We start from the raw sequence: 19,330 nt of genomic DNA on the forward strand, positions 1-19,330 counted from the left end.
ATGCCAGATTTGCACAAAAGGGTGGGTTAAGAAATAAAGTGTGTGCCCATCCCAATGGGCCCCACTAACAGCCCACTGATGAGTGCCTCACCAGTGAAAGTAGGGGGTTCAGGTAGGGGTAGACAGCCCCCAAGAAAACATCATGAGGCATGTGGGGTGGGGAGGGAGGAACCTTTCCACATGATGTGCTCCAGTGGGTAATGTGAAATTTCATGTTGGATTTTTTTTTTTTTACCACATTATCTGCAAGGGGGGTTAAATGAAATGAGGGAGAAATTGTCTTTTTGGACTATTTAAAGAAATATTATAGCATAATGGATTTGCAAGCAGAATTTGAAGCATGAGCAATACAGTTTTGTTTGACTTACTTAGCATGCTTGATCAGCTAACCCCACCCCTGCAAAAAAAAGAAAAGAAAAAGATTTGTGGCGCTGAAAATAGAGATTGAGACAAAATATATATTGTATATGGGTGGATTACAAGTGTGACTTTGTATGTTCTTATCAATATTCATGAAAGAAAAGCAAGAGCCAGCTGCGAATGGTTAAAACGTTATTGATCAGAGCTGTTCATGGCATCTCAAAACAAGTTCAGGACACCATCGCTTTACCCTTGGCTTGCTGCACAGCTAGAGGAGGGACATTACAAGAAGTTTTGATTGATGGGCTTAAACTAGCGGCGGAGAAAAGGCACACAGCGGCGTTTGGTTAGGCGGTGGGCCGGTTAGTGTGTGCAGTGCCTGTTTTTGAGGGGACCAAGGAACATGTTCACAGCTGCAGAATCATCTTTGAACCTGGCGCTGCTCCCAGACTCTCAGCCATATTAAAATACCTTTTTACCAACCTTGCTTGGTTTGCCACTGGGACACCCTACTGGAATCAGTACTTCCCTTGTTTAATGGTACCACCTGTGATACTCCCACAATTCACTTGGTTTGCCACGTGGGCCAAGAAGATAACAGCACAAACCCATTTTTGCTGTATCAGAACCTCTTGCAGTTACACTGTAGGGAAACTTGCCTGTGGACCTCATGCGGATATAGCATTCCAGTGGGGGGAAAAATCCCTCTATGGGCAGAGCTCCATGCAGGAAAGAAACACCATCCTGAGTGGGACTCGGATCATGGCTTATCACTCTCAGCTCACTAGGCAATCCATCTCCCAGCGAGTTGGAGGCATATCTGCTCATATTATTGAGTCTAAGCTTTTAAAAAATGGTGTTCCAGTTCTTTCTTCAGAGAGATCTTTCTGCTTCTGAGTGTGCTGTGTCTCCTTTTGATCCAACAAGAAGCCTGTGCAGGGTAAAGAGTCATGGTCTGCTGTGAGGCTCTGGCTGGAAGACAATTTAATTAGGTTCCTGTTGGGAGCAGCTATGTACTATGGTGACATCATCCAAGACAGTTCATTTCTACAGAGCTTCCTGTTTTATACGGTGTGCATCTCACAGTGTTAGGTGTGTGAATCATAGAGTTGGAAGGGACCACGAGGGTCTTCTTAGTCAAACCCTCTGCAATGCAGGGATCTTTTGACCAATGTGGGGCTCAACCCCACAACCCTGAGATTGAGCCTCATACTGTCTATCAAGTGAGCTATCCCAGCTATAAAAGCCATTCAGATTGATGACCATTAAAGTGTTGTTAGTGAGCTTCATCATGATGGGTGGATGGTAGAATTGTCAGGGGTGGGTGCTGTGGGAGTGTTGCTTTCTACAGCCATTGTTGATTCTGCCACTTGTTGACATAGGGTTGCAACTGTGTTATGGTAGCTGTGACATAGTGGTCTAATAATAATAATAATAATAATAATAATAATAATAATATACCCCACCCATCTGGCTGGGATCCCCCAGCCACTCTGGGCGGCTCCCAACAGAATATTAAAAACACAATAAATGTGCTGGCCCCAAGGGCTTGTCCATGAAGCGAGGTCCAAGTCCAGTCCTGGGTCTAGGGGTCCAAAGGAGGTCAGTCCGGCGGGGAGCGAGGCAGGAAGCAGGTCAAGGTCCAAGGCAGGTTCAGGCACAAGGTTGCAGGTTGAGCACACGCTTGCAACTAAGTTGCTCACGCAACTTGGGCTTGGTCTGGCTGGCTTTTATCTGGCCCTATGCTTAGGGCGGTCCCGATCCTCTGGAGACTCGCCTCTCCTCCGGGCCTGGAGGCGAGCACTCCTCCTGCAGACACTTAACTCCCTTCGCCTCTCTGCCCTGAGCCTCTGTAGCTCAGGAGAGGATGGTGGGTTACAGGACCCAGGGGAAGCCTCAGCTTCCTCTGAAGAGGCTGGGAGTGGAGCACCTGCAGGCAATGGGTCCTCCCTCCCATCAGGAGCCAGAGCAGACTCTGCTGATGCCTGCACCTGGGGATCCAGCACAGGTGGGGATCCTTCAGGCTCAAGCCCTGGCCCCGGCTCAGCTGGTTCTGGAGGCGGGGAATCCTGTGCAGGCTGGGATCCCTCAGGTTCAGCATCAGAGTCTGACTCCCAGGCCATCACACCATCCCCCCTCCCAGGCCTCCCCCTCAACCGAGGGGCCGGACCAGGCTTGCTGGGGTAAGCTGCATGGAAATCACGGAGGCAGGCAGGTGCGTGGACGTTTTCCGCTGGTTCCCATGAACGATCCTCAGGCCCATACCCCTTCCAGTCGATGAGGTATTGGAGCTTCCCCCTGCGGTATCGTGAGTCGAGAATGCGCTCCACCTCGTACTCAGGCTCCCCCTCAACCAAAACTGGCTGCGGTCGTGGATTGTCTGGGTGGAACTCGTCGGGCGGGGCGACTGGACTAAGTAGGGACCGGTGGAATACTGGGTGAACCTTGAGCGCTGGAGGTAATTGGAGGCGAAACGCCACCGGCGACACCTGCGCAGTGATGGTGAATGGGCCGGCAAACCGTGCATCCAGCTTTCGTGAGGGCCGAGAAGGATGTAGGTGACGGGTAGAGAGCCACACCCGATCGCCAACATGGAGTTCTGGCCCCTCCTGACGATGTCGGTCAGCCTGGGCCTTGTATGCGTCCTTGGCCTGGCGCAGTTGCTCCATCAATAATTGTTGCTGGGACTGAAGCTCCTGAAGCCAGTCTGTCACTGCGGGGACCGCGGAAGCTGGCAGCACGTCCGGGAACAAACGTGGATGGTAGCCGTAGGAGGCCTGGAACGGGGTCTGCTGGGTGGAGGCGTTCACTGCATTGTTGTAGGCGAACTCCGCCAATGGCAAGTGATCGACCCAGTCATCCTGCTGGAAGCTGCAGTAACACCGGAGGTACTGCTCCAGCACCGCATTTGCCCGTTCCGTCTGGCCATCGGTCTGCGGGTGGTGGGCCGAAGATAGACAGACCTCCGTCCCAAGGGTCTGGTGCAGGGCTCGCCAGAAGTGGGATGTGAACTGGACGCCGCGGTCAGAAACCACACGCTCGGGAAGGCCATGCAGGCGGAAGATGTGCTGCAAGTACAGTTGAGCCGTTTCCTTAGCTGTGGGTATGGACGGGCAGGGGGCACAGTGCACCATCTTAGTGAAATGGTCCGTGAAAACCAGGAGGCAGGTACAGTGACGAGATGGGGGCAAGTCCACCACAAAGTCCAGCGAGACCGTGTGCCAGGGACGCGGTGGGACTGGTAATGGCTGGAGCAGACCGGGAGGTCGCCCGGTAGGACCCTTGGCCCGCCGGCAGACATCGCAACCAGCAACATAGCGTGCCACATCAGCCTTCAGGCGGGGCCACCAGAACTCCCGGCTTACCAGATGGGTGGTCCGGTACCGCCCAAAGTGCCCTGCTGCTGGGGCATCGTGGGACAACTGGAGAACCTCAGCCCGCAATGGTCCTGGTGGGATGTATAGACGACCCTGGTGCAGCAGTAGGCCCTGGTGCAGGGCCAGCCCCGGATATCGAGGGCATGACCCGTCAGACAGTTCCCGGAGCCGTTCCTGAGCCCAAGCGTCGACCCGTTGCTGTTCTCGCACCCGAGCCTGCAGCGGCTTGGCCTCCTGAGTGGCCAGGAATGCGGCCGGTGGTAAGATAGTCGTCGGTACTGCCTGCTGTACAGTGTCCGCGACGTCCTCGGGTTTCCGGGACAGGGCATCCGCTTTCCGGTTTTGGGAGCTAGGGATGTAGCGGATCCGGAACTGGAACCGGGAGAAAAACAGCGCCCACCGGATCTGCCTCTGGTTCAACTTGCGGGTGGTCTGGAGGTACTCCAGATTCCGGTGGTCCGTTCTCACTTCCACCGGGTGTCGTGCCCCCTCAAGATGATGGCGCCAGACCTCAAAGGCCACCTTGATGGCCAGTAGTTCCCGCTCCCACACGGTATAGTTACGCTCCGCCGGAAGGAGCTGCCGGGAGTAGTAAGCGCAGGGTAACAGCGGCGCATCAGGTCCATGTTGCTGAGACAGGATGGCACCGAGAGCCGTACTGGAGGCATCAGTCTCCACCACGAAGGGACGAGAGGGATCAGGATGCTGTAAAATCGGCGCCCTCTGGAAACAGGCTTTTAACCCCTGAAATGCCACTTCAGCCTCCTCATCCCAGGAGAAGGGCGTCTTGGGGCGCAGCAGTCGGGTTAATGGGGTGGTGCGATGAGCATAATCTGCAATGAAGGTCCGGTAATAGTTGGCGAACCCTAGGAACCGCTGTAAGTCCTTGCGGTTCCGGGGCGCTGCCCACTCTCGAACCGCAGCCACCTTCCCAGGGTCCATCTGCACCCCGTCAGGGGAGAGTCGGTGTCCAAGGAAGTCCACTGACCGCTGGTGGAACTCGCACTTGCTGAGCTTGGCGTACAGGCGGTGCTCCCGCAAGCGCTGCAACACGGACCGAACATGACTCTCGTGACGGGCTGGGTCACGGGAATAAATCAGAATATCATCTAGGTACACCACCACGTATTTGTCTAGCAAGTCCTGGAACACGTGGTTGATGTACCGTTGAAACACGGCGGGCGCGTTGCATAATCCGAACGGCATAACCAGGTATTCAAACTGCCCATACCGGGTCCCGAATGCCGTCTTCCACTCGTCCCCGGCACGGATCCGAATCAAGTTGTAGGCCCCTCGGAGGTCCAGTTTGGTGAACATCTGCGCCCCCTGCACCCGCTCCAGCAATTCTGCAATAAGGGGCAAGGGGTACCGGTCTGGGATGGTGATCTTATTCAGGGCCCGGTAGTCATGGCAGAGGCGAAGCTCCCCACACTTCTTCTTAACGAAGAGTACAGGAGCGGCAGTGGGTGAGGTAGAGGGCCTAATGAACCCGCGTTCCAGGTTCTTGCGAAGGAAGTCCTGCAAGGCTTCACGCTCTGGCTCCGAAAGAGAATATAGGCGGCTCACAGGCAGGGGCGCCCCAGGCTGTAGGTCTATGCCGCAGTCGAAGGACCGATGAGGCGGCAGCTGGTCTGCTCCCTGTTCCTCGAACACGTCTAAATAGTCCTGGTACACGGCAGGGAGCGTTGACACAGCCTGCCCCATGGGGGCAGCAGCTACTAACTCGGACTGAGCATGGGAACCCGGGTCTGGGAAGCGTACAGTCCGATTGACCCAGTCAATCTGAACATTGTGCGACTCCAGCCAGTCCATCCCAAGCACCAGGGGAAACCGGGGCATGGTGGCAATGTCCAGGGTTCGCACCTCCCGGTGCTGCTGGTAGCACAGGACCAAGGGCTGGGTCTCCCGAGTAACAGCGCCTGAGCGTAGGAGCCGTCCGTCAATTGCTTCCACCTGTACTGGTTCCGGCTTGTTCTGAAGCGGCACCTGATGCTGAGTGGCGAAGGCAGAGTCCATATAGGAGCGGGTTGCCCCCGAATCCACCAGAGCGTGGGTGAGAATCCAGGGCCCACCGGGGGGGTATAGACGCACCGGTATCATGAGGTGTTGCAATTCCACTGGTGAGGGCCCATCATGCAATGCTTGGGACCCCAGGTAGCCTGGGCCATCGGCTACTGGGGTTGGCCGTTTTCCCTGCGGCTGGCGTTTCTCAGGGCAGGTTCGGGCATAGTGTCCACTCCCACCGCAGTAGAGACACAGGTTCCCCTCTCGACGCCGAGTCTTTTCCGAGGGGGAGAGGCGAGGCCGCGCTGCCCCGAGCTGCATCGGCTCCTCCAATGACTCAGCTCTGGCCACGGAACTGCAGGGAAGCACCGGCGCCGGGAGCCCGGAGTGCCGGCGGCCCCGGGCCTGGCGACGGTCCTCCAACCGATCGTCTATCTGCAGACTCCATTGGATGAGGGCATCCAGTGTGGCAGGGCGATCCAACGTGGCCAGCTGATCCAGTATCTCGTCTGAAAGTCCCTCGAGATACTGGTCCCGCAGTGCAGAGTCGTTCCAGGTCAAGTCCTGCGCCAGCAGCCGAAATTCCGTGGCGTAGGTGGCCACTGTGGACTTGCCCTGTTTCAACCGCCGAATTGCCCGATTGGCTTGACTCCCCTTCTGAGGGTTGGCGAACGTGGTTTCCAGAAGATTGCAAAACCCCGTATAGTCTGTCAGCAAGGGGGAGTCTTGCCGGAGCAGCGGCAACGCCCACTTGGCCGCCTGGTCCTTCAGCAAGCTGATCAGGAAGTGCACCTTGGTGCGGTCGTCGGGGAAATCCCGAGCTCGCCCCTGAATATACAGCTTGGCCTGGGCGAGAAACATGGGAAAGCTGGCTGGGGACCCATCAAATTTCTCTGGCAGGGCCACTGGGTACTTGCCAGGAGCTGGGGCGGCGGCCCCAGGAGCCGGTAAGGCATCCAAACGCTGCTGAAGCGCCGTAACCGCATTGCTTAGCTGCTGCACGGTGTGGGTCAAGGCCTGGTTCTCCTGGGCCAATGCCACCAGCGCAGCCGCCTGGTCGGCCATGGCTACTAGTTCCTCCCGAACGCACTCCAGCGAAGGGGGAGTGCGGGTGTGGCGTGAGCAAACTGTGCTGGCCCCAAGGGCTTGTCCATGAAGCGAGGTCCAAGTCCAGTCCTGGGTCTAGGGGTCCAAAGGAGGTCAGTCCGGCGGGGAGCGAGGCAGGAAGCAGGTCAAGGTCCAAGGCAGGTTCAGGCACAAGGTTGCAGGTTGAGCACACGCTTGCAACTAAGTTGCTCACGCAACTTGGGCTTGGTCTGGCTGGCTTTTATCTGGCCCTATGCTTAGGGCGGTCCCGATCCTCTGGAGACTCGCCTCTCCTCCGGGCCTGGAGGCGAGCACTCCTCCTGCAGACACTTAACTCCCTTCGCCTCTCTGCCCTGAGCCTCTGTAGCTCAGGAGAGGATGGTGGGTTACAGGACCCAGGGGAAGCCTCAGCTTCCTCTGAAGAGGCTGGGAGTGGAGCACCTGCAGGCAATGGGTCCTCCCTCCCATCAGGAGCCAGAGCAGACTCTGCTGATGCCTGCACCTGGGGATCCAGCACAGGTGGGGATCCTTCAGGCTCAAGCCCTGGCCCCGGCTCAGCTGGTTCTGGAGGCGGGGAATCCTGTGCAGGCTGGGATCCCTCAGGTTCAGCATCAGAGTCTGACTCCCAGGCCATCACAATAAAACATCAAACATTGAAAACTTCCCTAAACAGGGCTGCCTTCAGATGTGTTCTAAATGTCAGATAGTTGTTTATTTCCTTGACATTTGATGGGAGGGCGTTCCACAGGACGGGTGCCACTACCGATAAGGCCCTCTGCCAGCTTCCCTGTAACCTCACTTTTCGCAGTGAGGGAACAACCAGAAGGCCATTGGCGCTGGATCTCAGTGTCCGGGCTGAACGATGTGGGTGGAGATGCTCCTTCAGGTATACTTTATTACTGATATGTTTTGTATAACTGAAAAACTTTAAATTAAGTGACACTTCTTTGGTATAAGTGACATAGCAGTCACTTGGCGGTTGTTGAATTGTTCTGCCTGCCACTGTGGTGAACCAATTCTTTATACCCACATGCACATCATATAACACACACTGGGCTGCCAAATGCCACAGAAAACCACATGATAAAGCAACTGGATACCTAGAGTATTTGGGCAATATTTTGTTCCCCGCCCCTGCCTTTTTGACCTTACTCTGTGACCTTTAGTACACTCCATCACCTCTTTAAGCCTCTTGTTTCTTTTTGTCTCTCCCCCCCCCCCAGGAAAGATCCTTAAGGGATGGATTGTGTCTTACGGATTTCCTGTACAAAGGAGCTCTGGCCTCAGCTGGGGGCCTCTTGATACCAGTCACTAACAAAGAATTCAAATAACTAGTAAAAACTACTTAGCAACCTAGAAAAGCATTTAAATAAAACATTCCTGTGAGTTTGATAGAACGTGACGTTTTCTGTTTCAGGGATACCGGTAATTAGAAATGACCGGCTACTTCTTTGTGAAGTAGGAGGAAGTAGTTGGCATATCTCTTAATTTTTAATGGCTTTGATTTAATTTTCCATAAGTTAACCTTAGTTTTTTTTAAATCTGGGAATCAGTGTGTAGAGAGAGAGAGAGAGAGAGAGAGAGAGAGAGAGAGAGAGAGAGAGAGAAAGGAAAGAAGGAAAGAAGGAAAGAAAGAAAGAAAGAAAGAAAGAAAGAAAGAAAGAAAGAAAGCTGGATTCAATCACATCAGAAATAGTTTCTAAAAGGGAATTGTTAGGAACTCTTCACATTTTCTTAGTACAGTACAATATTCCCTCTTAATATGGTTGTATGTACATCCTTCTAGTCAAGCCCAGCTGCTTCACCATCCCAGAGAGATGCCTCAACTTCTTAAAAGTTATTTTGGACGTCACCTGCAAAGTAGGTACACAGCTGTTCATGCATATATTTAGGTTGTTTTTTTAAAAAAACAAAAAAACAAAAATAGACTATTTCTCGAGAAAGAAGCATGTATGTATAGCAGATATAGAAACAACGAGGGACAACAAGAAATGAACCAAACGAAATGTTAAGGGCACCAAGTGGAGGCAGACTCTAAAAGTTGTGCGCAGATGATAAGAACACAGGAATACAAATTATGATTGTGACCAGCGCATGCAATTGAAACTGTCGGGATTCCATTTCCATTTCACTCAGTGGTCACTCAACAGCAAGCTGATGCGATGGACAACAACAACAACAACAACAACAACAACAAAACATTCCTAGAAAATTATTCAGTTGGCATAACTATTAATATATTTTTCGAGAGAAAAACTGAGACCTGCACTCACTGCTTTCCAGAAGAAAGCTATAAAAGCAGTCAAATAAATGTTGCCTTTTGAATTATTTCTCATACATATGCATGCGGATTGCAGCCTGTTTTGTTTATGGTGCTGGCAAGAGGTCTCCTTTTTTATCCTGATGGCTGTGGATTAAAATAAAAAAAATTCTTCCTGAAATTTTGTTTTTCCTTTACTGGCAAAAAAACAAACATGTGTTTTCCTTTGCTCTTGTTGTCTGGCAGGGCATTTTCTGTTATTTTCTTTCTTTCTTTCTTTCTTTCTTTCTTTCTCTACCACAAAAAAAGACTGTTGGAAAAAATGCACATGATAGCAGCCCATCGTAAGCAAACGGCAACAGCTGCAGGCAGAGATAAAGCACAAAGCTGTTTAACTAAACTTTGCTACCATTGGTGATGATGAGATGAGCTGGAGCCTAATTACAGCAAGAGGCATTATTCACTGGGATCCTTGTTGGGGGCCATAACTTGCCTTTGGCATCCGTGGCCTGCTCAGGTCCCTTTTTCACACAGCGTCTTGCAAGCGCAACAAAGCTCGAGCAGCAGGGCGGTGGGATCCCCTGTAGAGACGGAGTCTCTGCTTCCAGGTCAAGCATGTCTCCCCTCTCGAAAAACAAAGGGCAGGCTTGTTACATGTGACAACAACTTGGATGCTGCGCTTCAGACGTGTCAACAGGGGAAAAGGAGGAGGCAGCTGCTGCTGTGCTGAGAGCCACCTGCTTGCCTGGCTTCCAATATGTGACTTAGGTGAGAGGCAGGTGCAAAGCAGGGTTAGAGAGGACAATGAGGTCCTTATTATCAGGGGCTTGCTCTTGCGTTACCTTGATCCATCTATTTGCCTCTTGATACTTCAGGGTTGTAACTTGAGAATATTCTCATGTGTAATCCCCCACCCTCGCAATATAGGAGATAGGTAAGATTAGACCCAGGTGGCGCTGTGGGTTAAACCGCAGAGTCTAGGACTTGCTGATCAGAAGGTTGGTGGTTCGAATCCCTGCCATGGGGTGAGCTCCTGTTGCTCGGTCCCAGCTCCTGCCCACCTAGCAGTTCGAAAGCACGTCAGAGTGCAAGTAGATAAATAGGGACCGCTCCAGCGGGATGGTAAACGGCGTTTCTGTACGCTGCTCTGGTTCGCCAGAAGCGGCTTTGTCATGCTGGCCACATGACCCGGAAGCTGTCTGCGGACAAACGCTGGCTCCCTCGGCCTATAGAGCGAGATGAGCGCCGCAGCCCCAGAGTCGGACACGACTGGACCTGATGGTCAGGGGTCCCTTTAACCTTTACCTTTTAAGATTAGATCAATTAGATTGCAAGACGTGCGGTGATTTCATGCACATGCAGAAGAGCTTCACAAGATGTAGTTTATCTGGTACATAATCTGACACCTCTGTTGTGTGCGATTCCTGAGAAATCTTGCATTTCCTTTCTGCGTTGCTTTCCAAAAGTCACATTTTTCATCTAAGAAGCACTGGAGTTTATAGACAAAGAGGTGAATCTACCAGCTTCTTGATGGTTCATAGGACCCCTGGACCACAGACTTGCTTCAGCACATAATTTTGAGTTGCGTCCAATGAACACACGAACAGAGGGAAGCTGCCTTACACTGAGCCAGACCGTCAGACCATCTACACCATTTGTGTACACAGGCAATGGTGCTTGAAGATTTCAGACTGGAGCCTTCCTCAGCCCCTCATGGGGTTTAAACCTGGGACCTTCTACATGCAAAGCAGATGCCCTACCACCGAGTTATGACACTCCCTTCATCTTTACCTTCCCATCTTCAGCCTTCTGAGCACCCTCAAAATCTGCTCTGGAGTGAGGTGGGGTTAAAGGACCTTCTAGGACAGGGTTTCCCAAACTTGGGTCTCCTGCTGTTTTTGGACTACAACTCCCATAATTTCTAGCTAGCAGGACCAGTGGTCAGGGATGGTGGGAATTGTAGTCTAGAGTACATTTCACAGGTTGAGGAGAGACAGGAGGAAGCTGAAGTCCCATTGCATCAGCTGATGTCTGCTTATCTAAAGCGGGATTCTGCCCAAAGAAGCAACAGTTCAGCGTTCCAGTAGCTTGCCACTGCCACCATCAGGTGCAGAGGGCCCACAGCAACATTTGAAAACTTGATGGGAGGACTTACAGTAATTGTTCAGGAATCAGGGTTCAAGTTGATGCTTCTCAATGCTCCAGAGGTTTTGTTTTGTTTTTTGAGGAGGGGCTAGGTCCTTCTGCTCCTGGCCACTACCAACCACTGCCCATTTGCTTGCCCTCTTCTTCAAGGCCCGATTCATACCACTGCCCAGAGGAAGAGTGCTGGGCAAATGGAGGATGCTACTGCTGCATCTCTTTTTTTTCCAATGTGGAGTTCTTTCTTTTAATAAATGATTTTTTATTATTTTATACTATACTACAACAAGAAAATCAAACATACATTCACATACATTTTCCAGTTTTGGCTAACATAGCCGTGACTTCCCTCAGACCTTCCACATGGCTTTCAGAATTATATCTTAGTATTATACTTCTTTAATCTACCATTGCTTACATTATCATAAATCTCATGCATACTCTAACTACCATACTTACAATAATATTTCTACACATTAACTACAAAACTTATTGAAGTCCTATTAGCGTATTCAATTGCAAATTGTCTTTCAAATAGTTCGTAAACTTAAACCAGTCTTTGAAGAATTTCTGGTACCGCTGTTCCCGGATTCTTCCCGTCATTTTATCCAGTTCTGCATATTCCATCAGTTTCACTGTCCATTCTTCTTTCGTTGGTAATTCTTCTTGTTTCCACCTTTGTGCTAGCAAAATCCTACTGCTGCATCTCATCATTTTTTGTGCCACTTCCGTTCTGTGCCTTTCACAACTGCACTGGAGGCAAAATTCAACAGGTGGAAAACCTTCCTATTCCTGCAAATAAAAACCTCACCAGTTGATTTCTGCCTCTCATGCCACCTTTAAGTGCACAGGTTGTCCATCCTTTGAAAAGGAGCCAACCTTGCTCTAGGATGGCTCCCTTTGCTCTAGATCCATACAGAGCCCTTCGCTGCAAAACTTGTTTTCATTCTTTACCTGCCGCTGTCGCTACCCCCACATCTTTGAAATAACGTCTCAAATTCTGCAAAACTCAGGCAATTAGGCTCAAAGTGAAATGAGCAGCATGAACTTCCCCCGGAAAAACTGTGCCGATAACACAAGTTTTGTGTTTGCATAATTTTATTCTGATTATAGAACTTGCATTTCCTTGGGAGCAGATGGGATGAAGTGGAGATGAGACAATTTAAACATTACTCCTGGTGTGCAAATGAACTCGATAGGGCAGAAATGCTTAGAAACAGAGGCTAGAGGGAGAAAAATCTCTTCCCCCCCCCCTCCATGGAAGGGAACAGGTATTTTGATACTTTGCAAATGTTGGACAGACTTCTAGAAACAACCCTCAACATGATTACCCACCAAAATGCTCTCTGTTCCAAAACAAATATTTGGCTGTAACAGAGTTGATGCAGTATTTCTTGAAGCCTCACATATTGTCTAATGTAAACCAGATTCTTGCAACCCAGGGTCTCACTTTCTCCAAGATGAAATCATATCACAGCGGGGAGTGGGTAGGAGGAATCTAAGTTTTAGACAAGCAAAATAATAAACAATTAACCCCCTCCCCCACGTTATGTAGCTATAATCAAATCACCTTCATAAAATGAATGGCAGGCATCAGTACAACCTACCATCAGGTGGCACAATGGGTCAGTATGTCTGGCTGTTAACCAGAAGGTTGGTGGTTCAAGCCCAATCAAGGATGGCTGTGGGCAGGATTCCTGCATTGCAGGAGGTTGGACTAGGGTAGCTGTCTACCAGCTCCATCTGGTACGCAGGCTGAGACCCTATCTGCCCGCAGACTGTCTTGGCAGAGTGGTGCATGCTCGGGTTATCTCCCTCTTGGACTACTGCAATGTGCCCTACGTAGGGCTACCTTTGCAGGTGACCCAGAAACTACAACTAATCCAGAATGCAGCAACTAGACTGGTGACTGGGAGCGGCCGCTGAGACCATATAACACCAGTCCAGAAAAACCTACATTGGCTTCCAGTACATTTCTGAGCACAATTCAAACCTTTGAAGCCCTAAACAGCCTTGGCCTGGTATACCTGAAGGAGCGTCTCCACCCCCATTGATCAGCCCGGACACTGAGGTCCAGCTCCGAGGGCCTTCTGGTAGTTCCCTCACTGTGAGAAGTGAGGTTACAGAGAACCAGGCAGAGGGCCTTCTCAGTAGTGGCACCTGCCCTTTGGAATGCCCTCCCACCAGATATCAAGGAAATAAACAACTATCTGACTTTTAGAAGACACCTGAAGGCAGCCCTGTTTAGGGAAGTTTTTAACATTTGATGTTTTAGCTACTAGTATTATTATTATTATTATTATTATTATTATTATTATTATTATTATTATTATATTTTATTAATAATATTCTGCTGGGAGCCACCCAGAGTGGCTGGGGTGTAATTAGTAAAAAATTATTATTATTATTATTATTATTATTATTATTATTATTATTATTCTATGACTGTCAGGGTCCCTTCCAACTCTATGATTCTGTGATTCTACCCCTTACCCTCTACAGAGGAAGTGCTGTTGCACTCATTGCATGCTTCCCATGGGCATTTGTTTGGCCACTAGGAGAACAGGATGGTGGACTTCTTACATTCAAGAAAACGAAGGCTGCAGGGAGAAGCTGTGCAGGGAGAAGCTGCCTGGGTTGCATCTCTCGTGTAGGGATGAAAACACCATCAAGGGAAGCAGGGTGGTTTGGCTTCTATTTCTCCCTCACATGCAGTGAAGAACATCCCACTGTGCAGGCAACCGCCCCCCCCCCCCCCGCCAAAAAAAATATCCGTGTGGCCAAAGAGACACACTGTTTTCCTGTGGTTTTCAGTCTTGGCTTTCAAGCTTCATTCCTTACAGCAAACTTGTTTGAGGAAACCCATTAACCTTTTCCCTTCTGCATATTGAGGTCATATGTTGATGGCTGTTGTTTCATGGACAAAAGCCCTTTCTTGGTCACTTGCCTCAGTGAAAAGCAGCCTGTTTTGCTTTCCCCAAGGTAATCTGCGATAACTGCCGCCTCCACCCTGCTGCTGGCAATGTGGCAAATGAAAGCTCGCATGATTATTGGTTTTATGAAAAGGTTGTGTCATTTTGGTCTGTGAAAAGGGCCTTTTTTCCAAGCTGAACTTCTTTTGCCTTAAGAGGAGATGGGTCGTGACCCAGGTGCAGATGACTCTAATGCAAGGGTCAGCAACCTTTTCCAGCCACGGGCCGGTCCACTGTCCCTCAGACCATGTGGTGGGCCGGACTATATATTTTTTTTTGGGGGGGTGAACGAATTCCTGTGCCCCACAAATAACCCAGAGATGCATTTTAAATAAAAGGACACATTCTACTCATGTAAAAACATGCTGATTCCCGGACCATCCGTGGGCCGGATTGAGAAGGCGATTGGGCCGCATCCGGCCCACGGACCTTAGGTTGCCTACCCCTGCTCTAGTGGCAGCATAGCCCCTTTGCAAAAGGCCAGCTCAAACAAACTACCCAGTAGGTGTGTTCAAAATGAGAATTGGTTGGCTACGTCCAGTATGCCTGTGCAGAGTGGAGCATATGTTATGTGACTGTTTTACTACATGCCTGTATTGCAGAGCCACGTGGTAGCCTAGCACTGGAAAGATGCAAAAATTGATGGATCTTAGGCAGGATCAGTAGGAGCTGAATTGTTGAGTTGGGAATGTCGTGCTGAACCACCACATCAGTGCCAGAATCCGCAAGAGGTGGGTCTGCCAGTGTTATGACTTGTCGAGGAAGCAAACAAGCATTTGAGACGAAATGTGCATCTAGTCAATGAGTGCAATCCCATCCCTGGTGCAGGGAGCTGTGCTAGTAGTGGTCACACACTTATGGTGTTAGGTGGATCTGGGTATGTCTGTGTTATGTGCTGAGTTGAATAGGATCCAAAATGCAGCAATCTGATTGGTCCTAGAACAATAGGATCCAGAATGCAGCAGTCTGATTGGTCCGCAGGAGCCACCCAATCCAGCTCCAGGTGGAAGTGAATCCACAACCCAATTGGCATACAAGAGTATCCCGGAATTAACCGATCACGTGGGGCCCATTGTGTACGTAGTGTATATAAAGCAGACGTTTTGGGGGAACTGCATTCCTCACTACTATGAGCATGAAATTCACACTTGACTCCGAGTATATTTCAGTCTAACAAATCATCGCATGCCTTGCAACCTAGCTTTAGTTTCTAGCCTGAGCTGCCTTGCAGAACCAGGTTAGGAGACATGCCTAAAATCAGAAAGAGCAAGCATGGTGGGGGGGAAGCATAATTAGCCGTGAGCACAATTTGTTGTGCTTATAGTCTTTGTTATTACCTCACTGTTTTTCTCTGCTCCTTGGGAAATCACTGGATTGTATTAACAGTGCAATGCACTACTCATCCCTATAAAACTCAAGTCTCCCAGAGCTACAGATTATTCAGCCTTCCACTGTAAAAGCCGAGTAGAGGGGTCACATTTTTATTCTCCGCTGATGGAGTGTCCGTTGTGTGGCACTTATTAATATCACTGTTCCAGCTTGGCTTGAAGGAAGGGGGAGGAAGCCTCTGAGCTGGTAAAAAGAAAAGAAAAAAGCCACCATGATGGATAAAGAGAAGCAAACATTTTGTCTCTTTTTCCGCTTTCATTTTGCAGATTAAATATTGCCAGGACAGTTTTATTATCTTTTTGTGGGAAGAGTTTTTAAGGAGTTACGTGCCATGTCCTCTCTGTAGTTTTAATGGCAAAGAGGAAAGGATGGGGAGGATGTAAATTTAGACCTGGCTTTTTATTTTTTATTTTATTTTTTAATGGTGCCTAGGAATGCTTTTGTAGTGCAGACATAAAAAGGATATAAATCATATCTCCCAGTGCTTTGCTATAAAGCTTCTCTGTGTTGGTGTTACTCTTTCAATTCCCTGGTGGCCTGCGGAGAAGAATCAATTAAATCTTGCAATGCAGTCAATGAGTATTTGTCCAAACATGCTGGAAAGAATAAAAGGGGGCAGCAGGTCCTTAATGAAAGAGAGTTGGGGGCTGTAACATGGCTGGCCCTATAATGAGGCAGAGTGAGGCACTACCTCAGGTAGCAGGGCAGAGCATGTGGCAGATGGCACATCCTGTCTGCCATCCGTTGGACTTCCTCCTCCCATCATGGTACTATGAATGCACCAAATGCCTGCTTGTTGCAGCTAATGCTGCTGCTGCAGTGGTCTAAACCACTGAGCCTTTTGGGCTTGCCGATCAGAAGGTTGTAGGTTTGAATCCCCGCGACGGAGTGAGCTCCCGTTGCTCTGTCTCAGCTCCTCCCAACCTAGCAGTTTGAAAGCACACCAGTGCAAGTAGATAAATAGGTACTGCTGCGGCGGGAAGGTCAAAGGAGTTTCCGTGCGCTCTGCTTTCCATCACGGTGTCCCATTGTGCCAGAAGCGGTTTAGTCATGCTGGCCACATGACCCGGAAAGCTTTCTGTTAACAAACACTGGCTCCCTTGGCCTGAAAGCGAGATGAGCGCCGCAACCCCGTTGTCAACTTTGACTGGACCTAACCGTTCAGGGGGTCCTTTACCTTTTGCTACAGTGGTGGTGCCCACCTGCCACAAAGTGCCACCACTGTAAGAGAGAAGCAGGTGGTGATGCTCCAGGAGACCTCTTGAGGCCAACCACAAGTTACTCTGAGGAAGGGGTCCTTCCTTAGAGGGAGGCGTTGTGGGTGAGGTGGCTCCAGATATTGCCTGTGTCACTTAGGCTCTGGCTTCTGTAGTTGAGCCCGCTGACTTTCCCAGAGAGCCACAGGAGAGGCCTGAAAGGCAGCACTCTGCAGATCTGGTTTGTTCCCTAGGAAAGAGCCTGGCAGTGTATTTGCCAGCTTCTTCATGGAAACAGTAATAAGAGGACCAAAGAAAACAGGACAGCGTGTCAAAACGATGGCAGCTCCCCGCTCCTGACCTCTGGGCTTGTTCTTTGACTATGTGTGTGTACAGCATACCCTCCAACATTTCCCCAATGAAAATTGGGACATCGTGTTCCAGAATAATAATACAAAAATAATTTATACTCCATGTATCTGACAGGGTTGCCCCAGCCACTTTGGGCAGCTTCCAACATACTGTATATGAAAACCTAATTAAACATTTTTTAAAAAACTTCCCTATATAGAGGTCCTCTAAAGGTTATCTCCTTGAATCGGGGTTCACATAACTCCACACCCTCCAACATTTCCCTGATGAAAATAGGGACGTCCTAATGTCTTTCTGCCGCCTGACTTCGCCTCCGCCATGGACACGAGCCGCGTGCAACCCATCAAGCTGGCTAGAGTCATCAAAGTGCTGGGCCGGACAGGCTCGCAGGGGCAGTGCACCCAGCTCCATGTGGAATTCATGGATGACACAAGCCGTTCAATTATCTGCAACGTGAAAGGCCCAGTCCGGGAAGGGGATGTGCTCACGCTGTTGGAGTCTGAACGCAAGGCCCGGCGGTTGCACTGAGCTGTAGCCAATGTATCTGAAGAAGTGTGCATGCACACGAAAGCTCATACCAAGAACAAACTTAGTTGGTCTCTGAGGTGCTACTGGAAGGTATTTTTTTATTTTATTTTTACTATGGCAGACCAACATGGCTACCTACCTGTAACTGGTCCTAAGGAACAGTGGGACATTCAGGGATCAAATCAGAAACCAGCATGGCTTCTGTAAATACGAGACTGTCCCTGGAAAATAGGGACACTTGGAGTGTGTATCATATTAGACTTCTCATATCAGTTTATTGCTTGACCCATAGACCAGCACTGACCGATGTGCTCAATTGGCGATCTCCTGGCTTGACTTTCGACCATTTCAGCATGATCTGTATGTCCTCGTTTCCCTACCTGTTCCTCTCCCAGACGCTGGCCACAATTCTCTACCACCCGCAAGCCTGGTATATTGCACTCTCTCTTTCTCTAATAAAATAAAATCTAGGAAGGCACTCAGAGTCTTCTGCATTCTCTTCTGGGATTAAATGTTGGAATAAATATTGAAAACTAAGGTTCTGAAAGGATGGAAGAATCTTGTTTTTCGAGGTGAGCATGTTCTTGGCAAGGGGAAGGAACACTTTGGCAGAAGTCCAAGAAAGTACTTAATTTTAAGCATGTGAGCGCTTGAGCAGTCTCACTTACTGGTAGCTGTTCCGTGTACTAATTATAGTTGCCTGGAGTGGAGGTATAGATGTGTCAGGGCACTTTTAAGTTAATGGTTCCATGAATGTGTCTGAGCACTTCCTTTGCTGTGGGTTGGGAGAAGTGTTGAGTTGCACCGGAGAGATAAAAACAGCATCAAGCGGGGGAAAGGCTTTGGCCAGGTTAACCTGCAGTGACTCTAGGTTCTAGACATTCTCCAGTGTCGTGGGGAGAAGGTGGGAAATCTACTGAATCCACTGCCCCACACCTGAACCATCCCTTCTTCCTCTACCACATCCTGCACCTCTCCCTCCCATCTTGGACTGCCCTGGCTTCTCCTTGGTGGCTCTCCTGGTCCCCTCCCTCCATCGTACAGCCTTTGGGGCTCTGCCAGTCCCTGACACCCTACCTTTACATGAAGGCAGGTAAAACATTTTATTGTCATCATGATTCCCATTGGTCCCATCTAGAACCCAGGCAGCTACTTTGTACCAGTAGAGACTATCGGCCCCTCTAGCTCCACATTGTCTACTCTACAAAGGCAACTGCTCTTTGGGGTTTCAGTCAGGAGTCTGAACCAACCCTACAGAGGTTAAGGACTGAACCTGGGACGTTTTGAATGCAAAGCATGCACTCTGCCGATGAGGTATGAGTGTAGTATGCCATTTCTAACATGAAGAACATGAGTAACATTACAGGGAACAAGCTATTTCTTGACAGGGCAAGAGTCTCACTAGACCTTTGAGTTGCCATCTGAAGTTCCTTATCAGCTCCAGACTACCTGAAGTGGGGTTCATGCAGGGTGTCCTCTCAAGCGAAATAGTCTGGCAACTCATCATTATGCTTATTAAAGTGGAACTTGGCAATGAAATTTTCATCCTCCATCATGATTGCTCTGCTGTTTCAAATCACTTAGAAAGCTGGAACTCTGATAAGTGAAATGTCAGTTAGAATAGAAATTTTAATTATATATGTA

At 49.6% G+C, this 19,330-nt stretch overlaps 2 protein-coding genes across 9 annotated transcripts in view; both read left to right on the top strand.

Annotated features, from left to right (window-relative positions):
- RHBDL3 (rhomboid like 3) overlaps positions 1-19,330 on the top strand; it is a 121,418-nt gene that overhangs the window by 62,291 nt on the left and 39,797 nt on the right. The window lies entirely within an intron of this gene.
- LOC117040779 (40S ribosomal protein S28-like) lies at positions 17,459-17,692 on the top strand. The gene has a single exon (XM_033138767.1). It carries the CDS (start codon positions 17,477-17,479, stop codon positions 17,684-17,686), a length of 210 nt encoding a protein of 69 aa, XP_032994658.1. The 5' UTR covers positions 17,459-17,476; the 3' UTR covers positions 17,687-17,692.

This window comes from Lacerta agilis, chromosome 2 (assembly GCF_009819535.1).
Source record: "Lacerta agilis isolate rLacAgi1 chromosome 2, rLacAgi1.pri, whole genome shotgun sequence".
In the NCBI taxonomy this organism is placed as follows: Eukaryota; Metazoa; Chordata; class Lepidosauria; order Squamata; family Lacertidae; genus Lacerta; species Lacerta agilis.

Excerpts from the sequence above, each read along its gene's own strand:
- LOC117040779 (XM_033138767.1), top strand. The coding sequence starts at position 17,477 with ATGGACACGAGCCGCGTGCAACCCATCAAGCTGGCTAGAGTCATCAAA.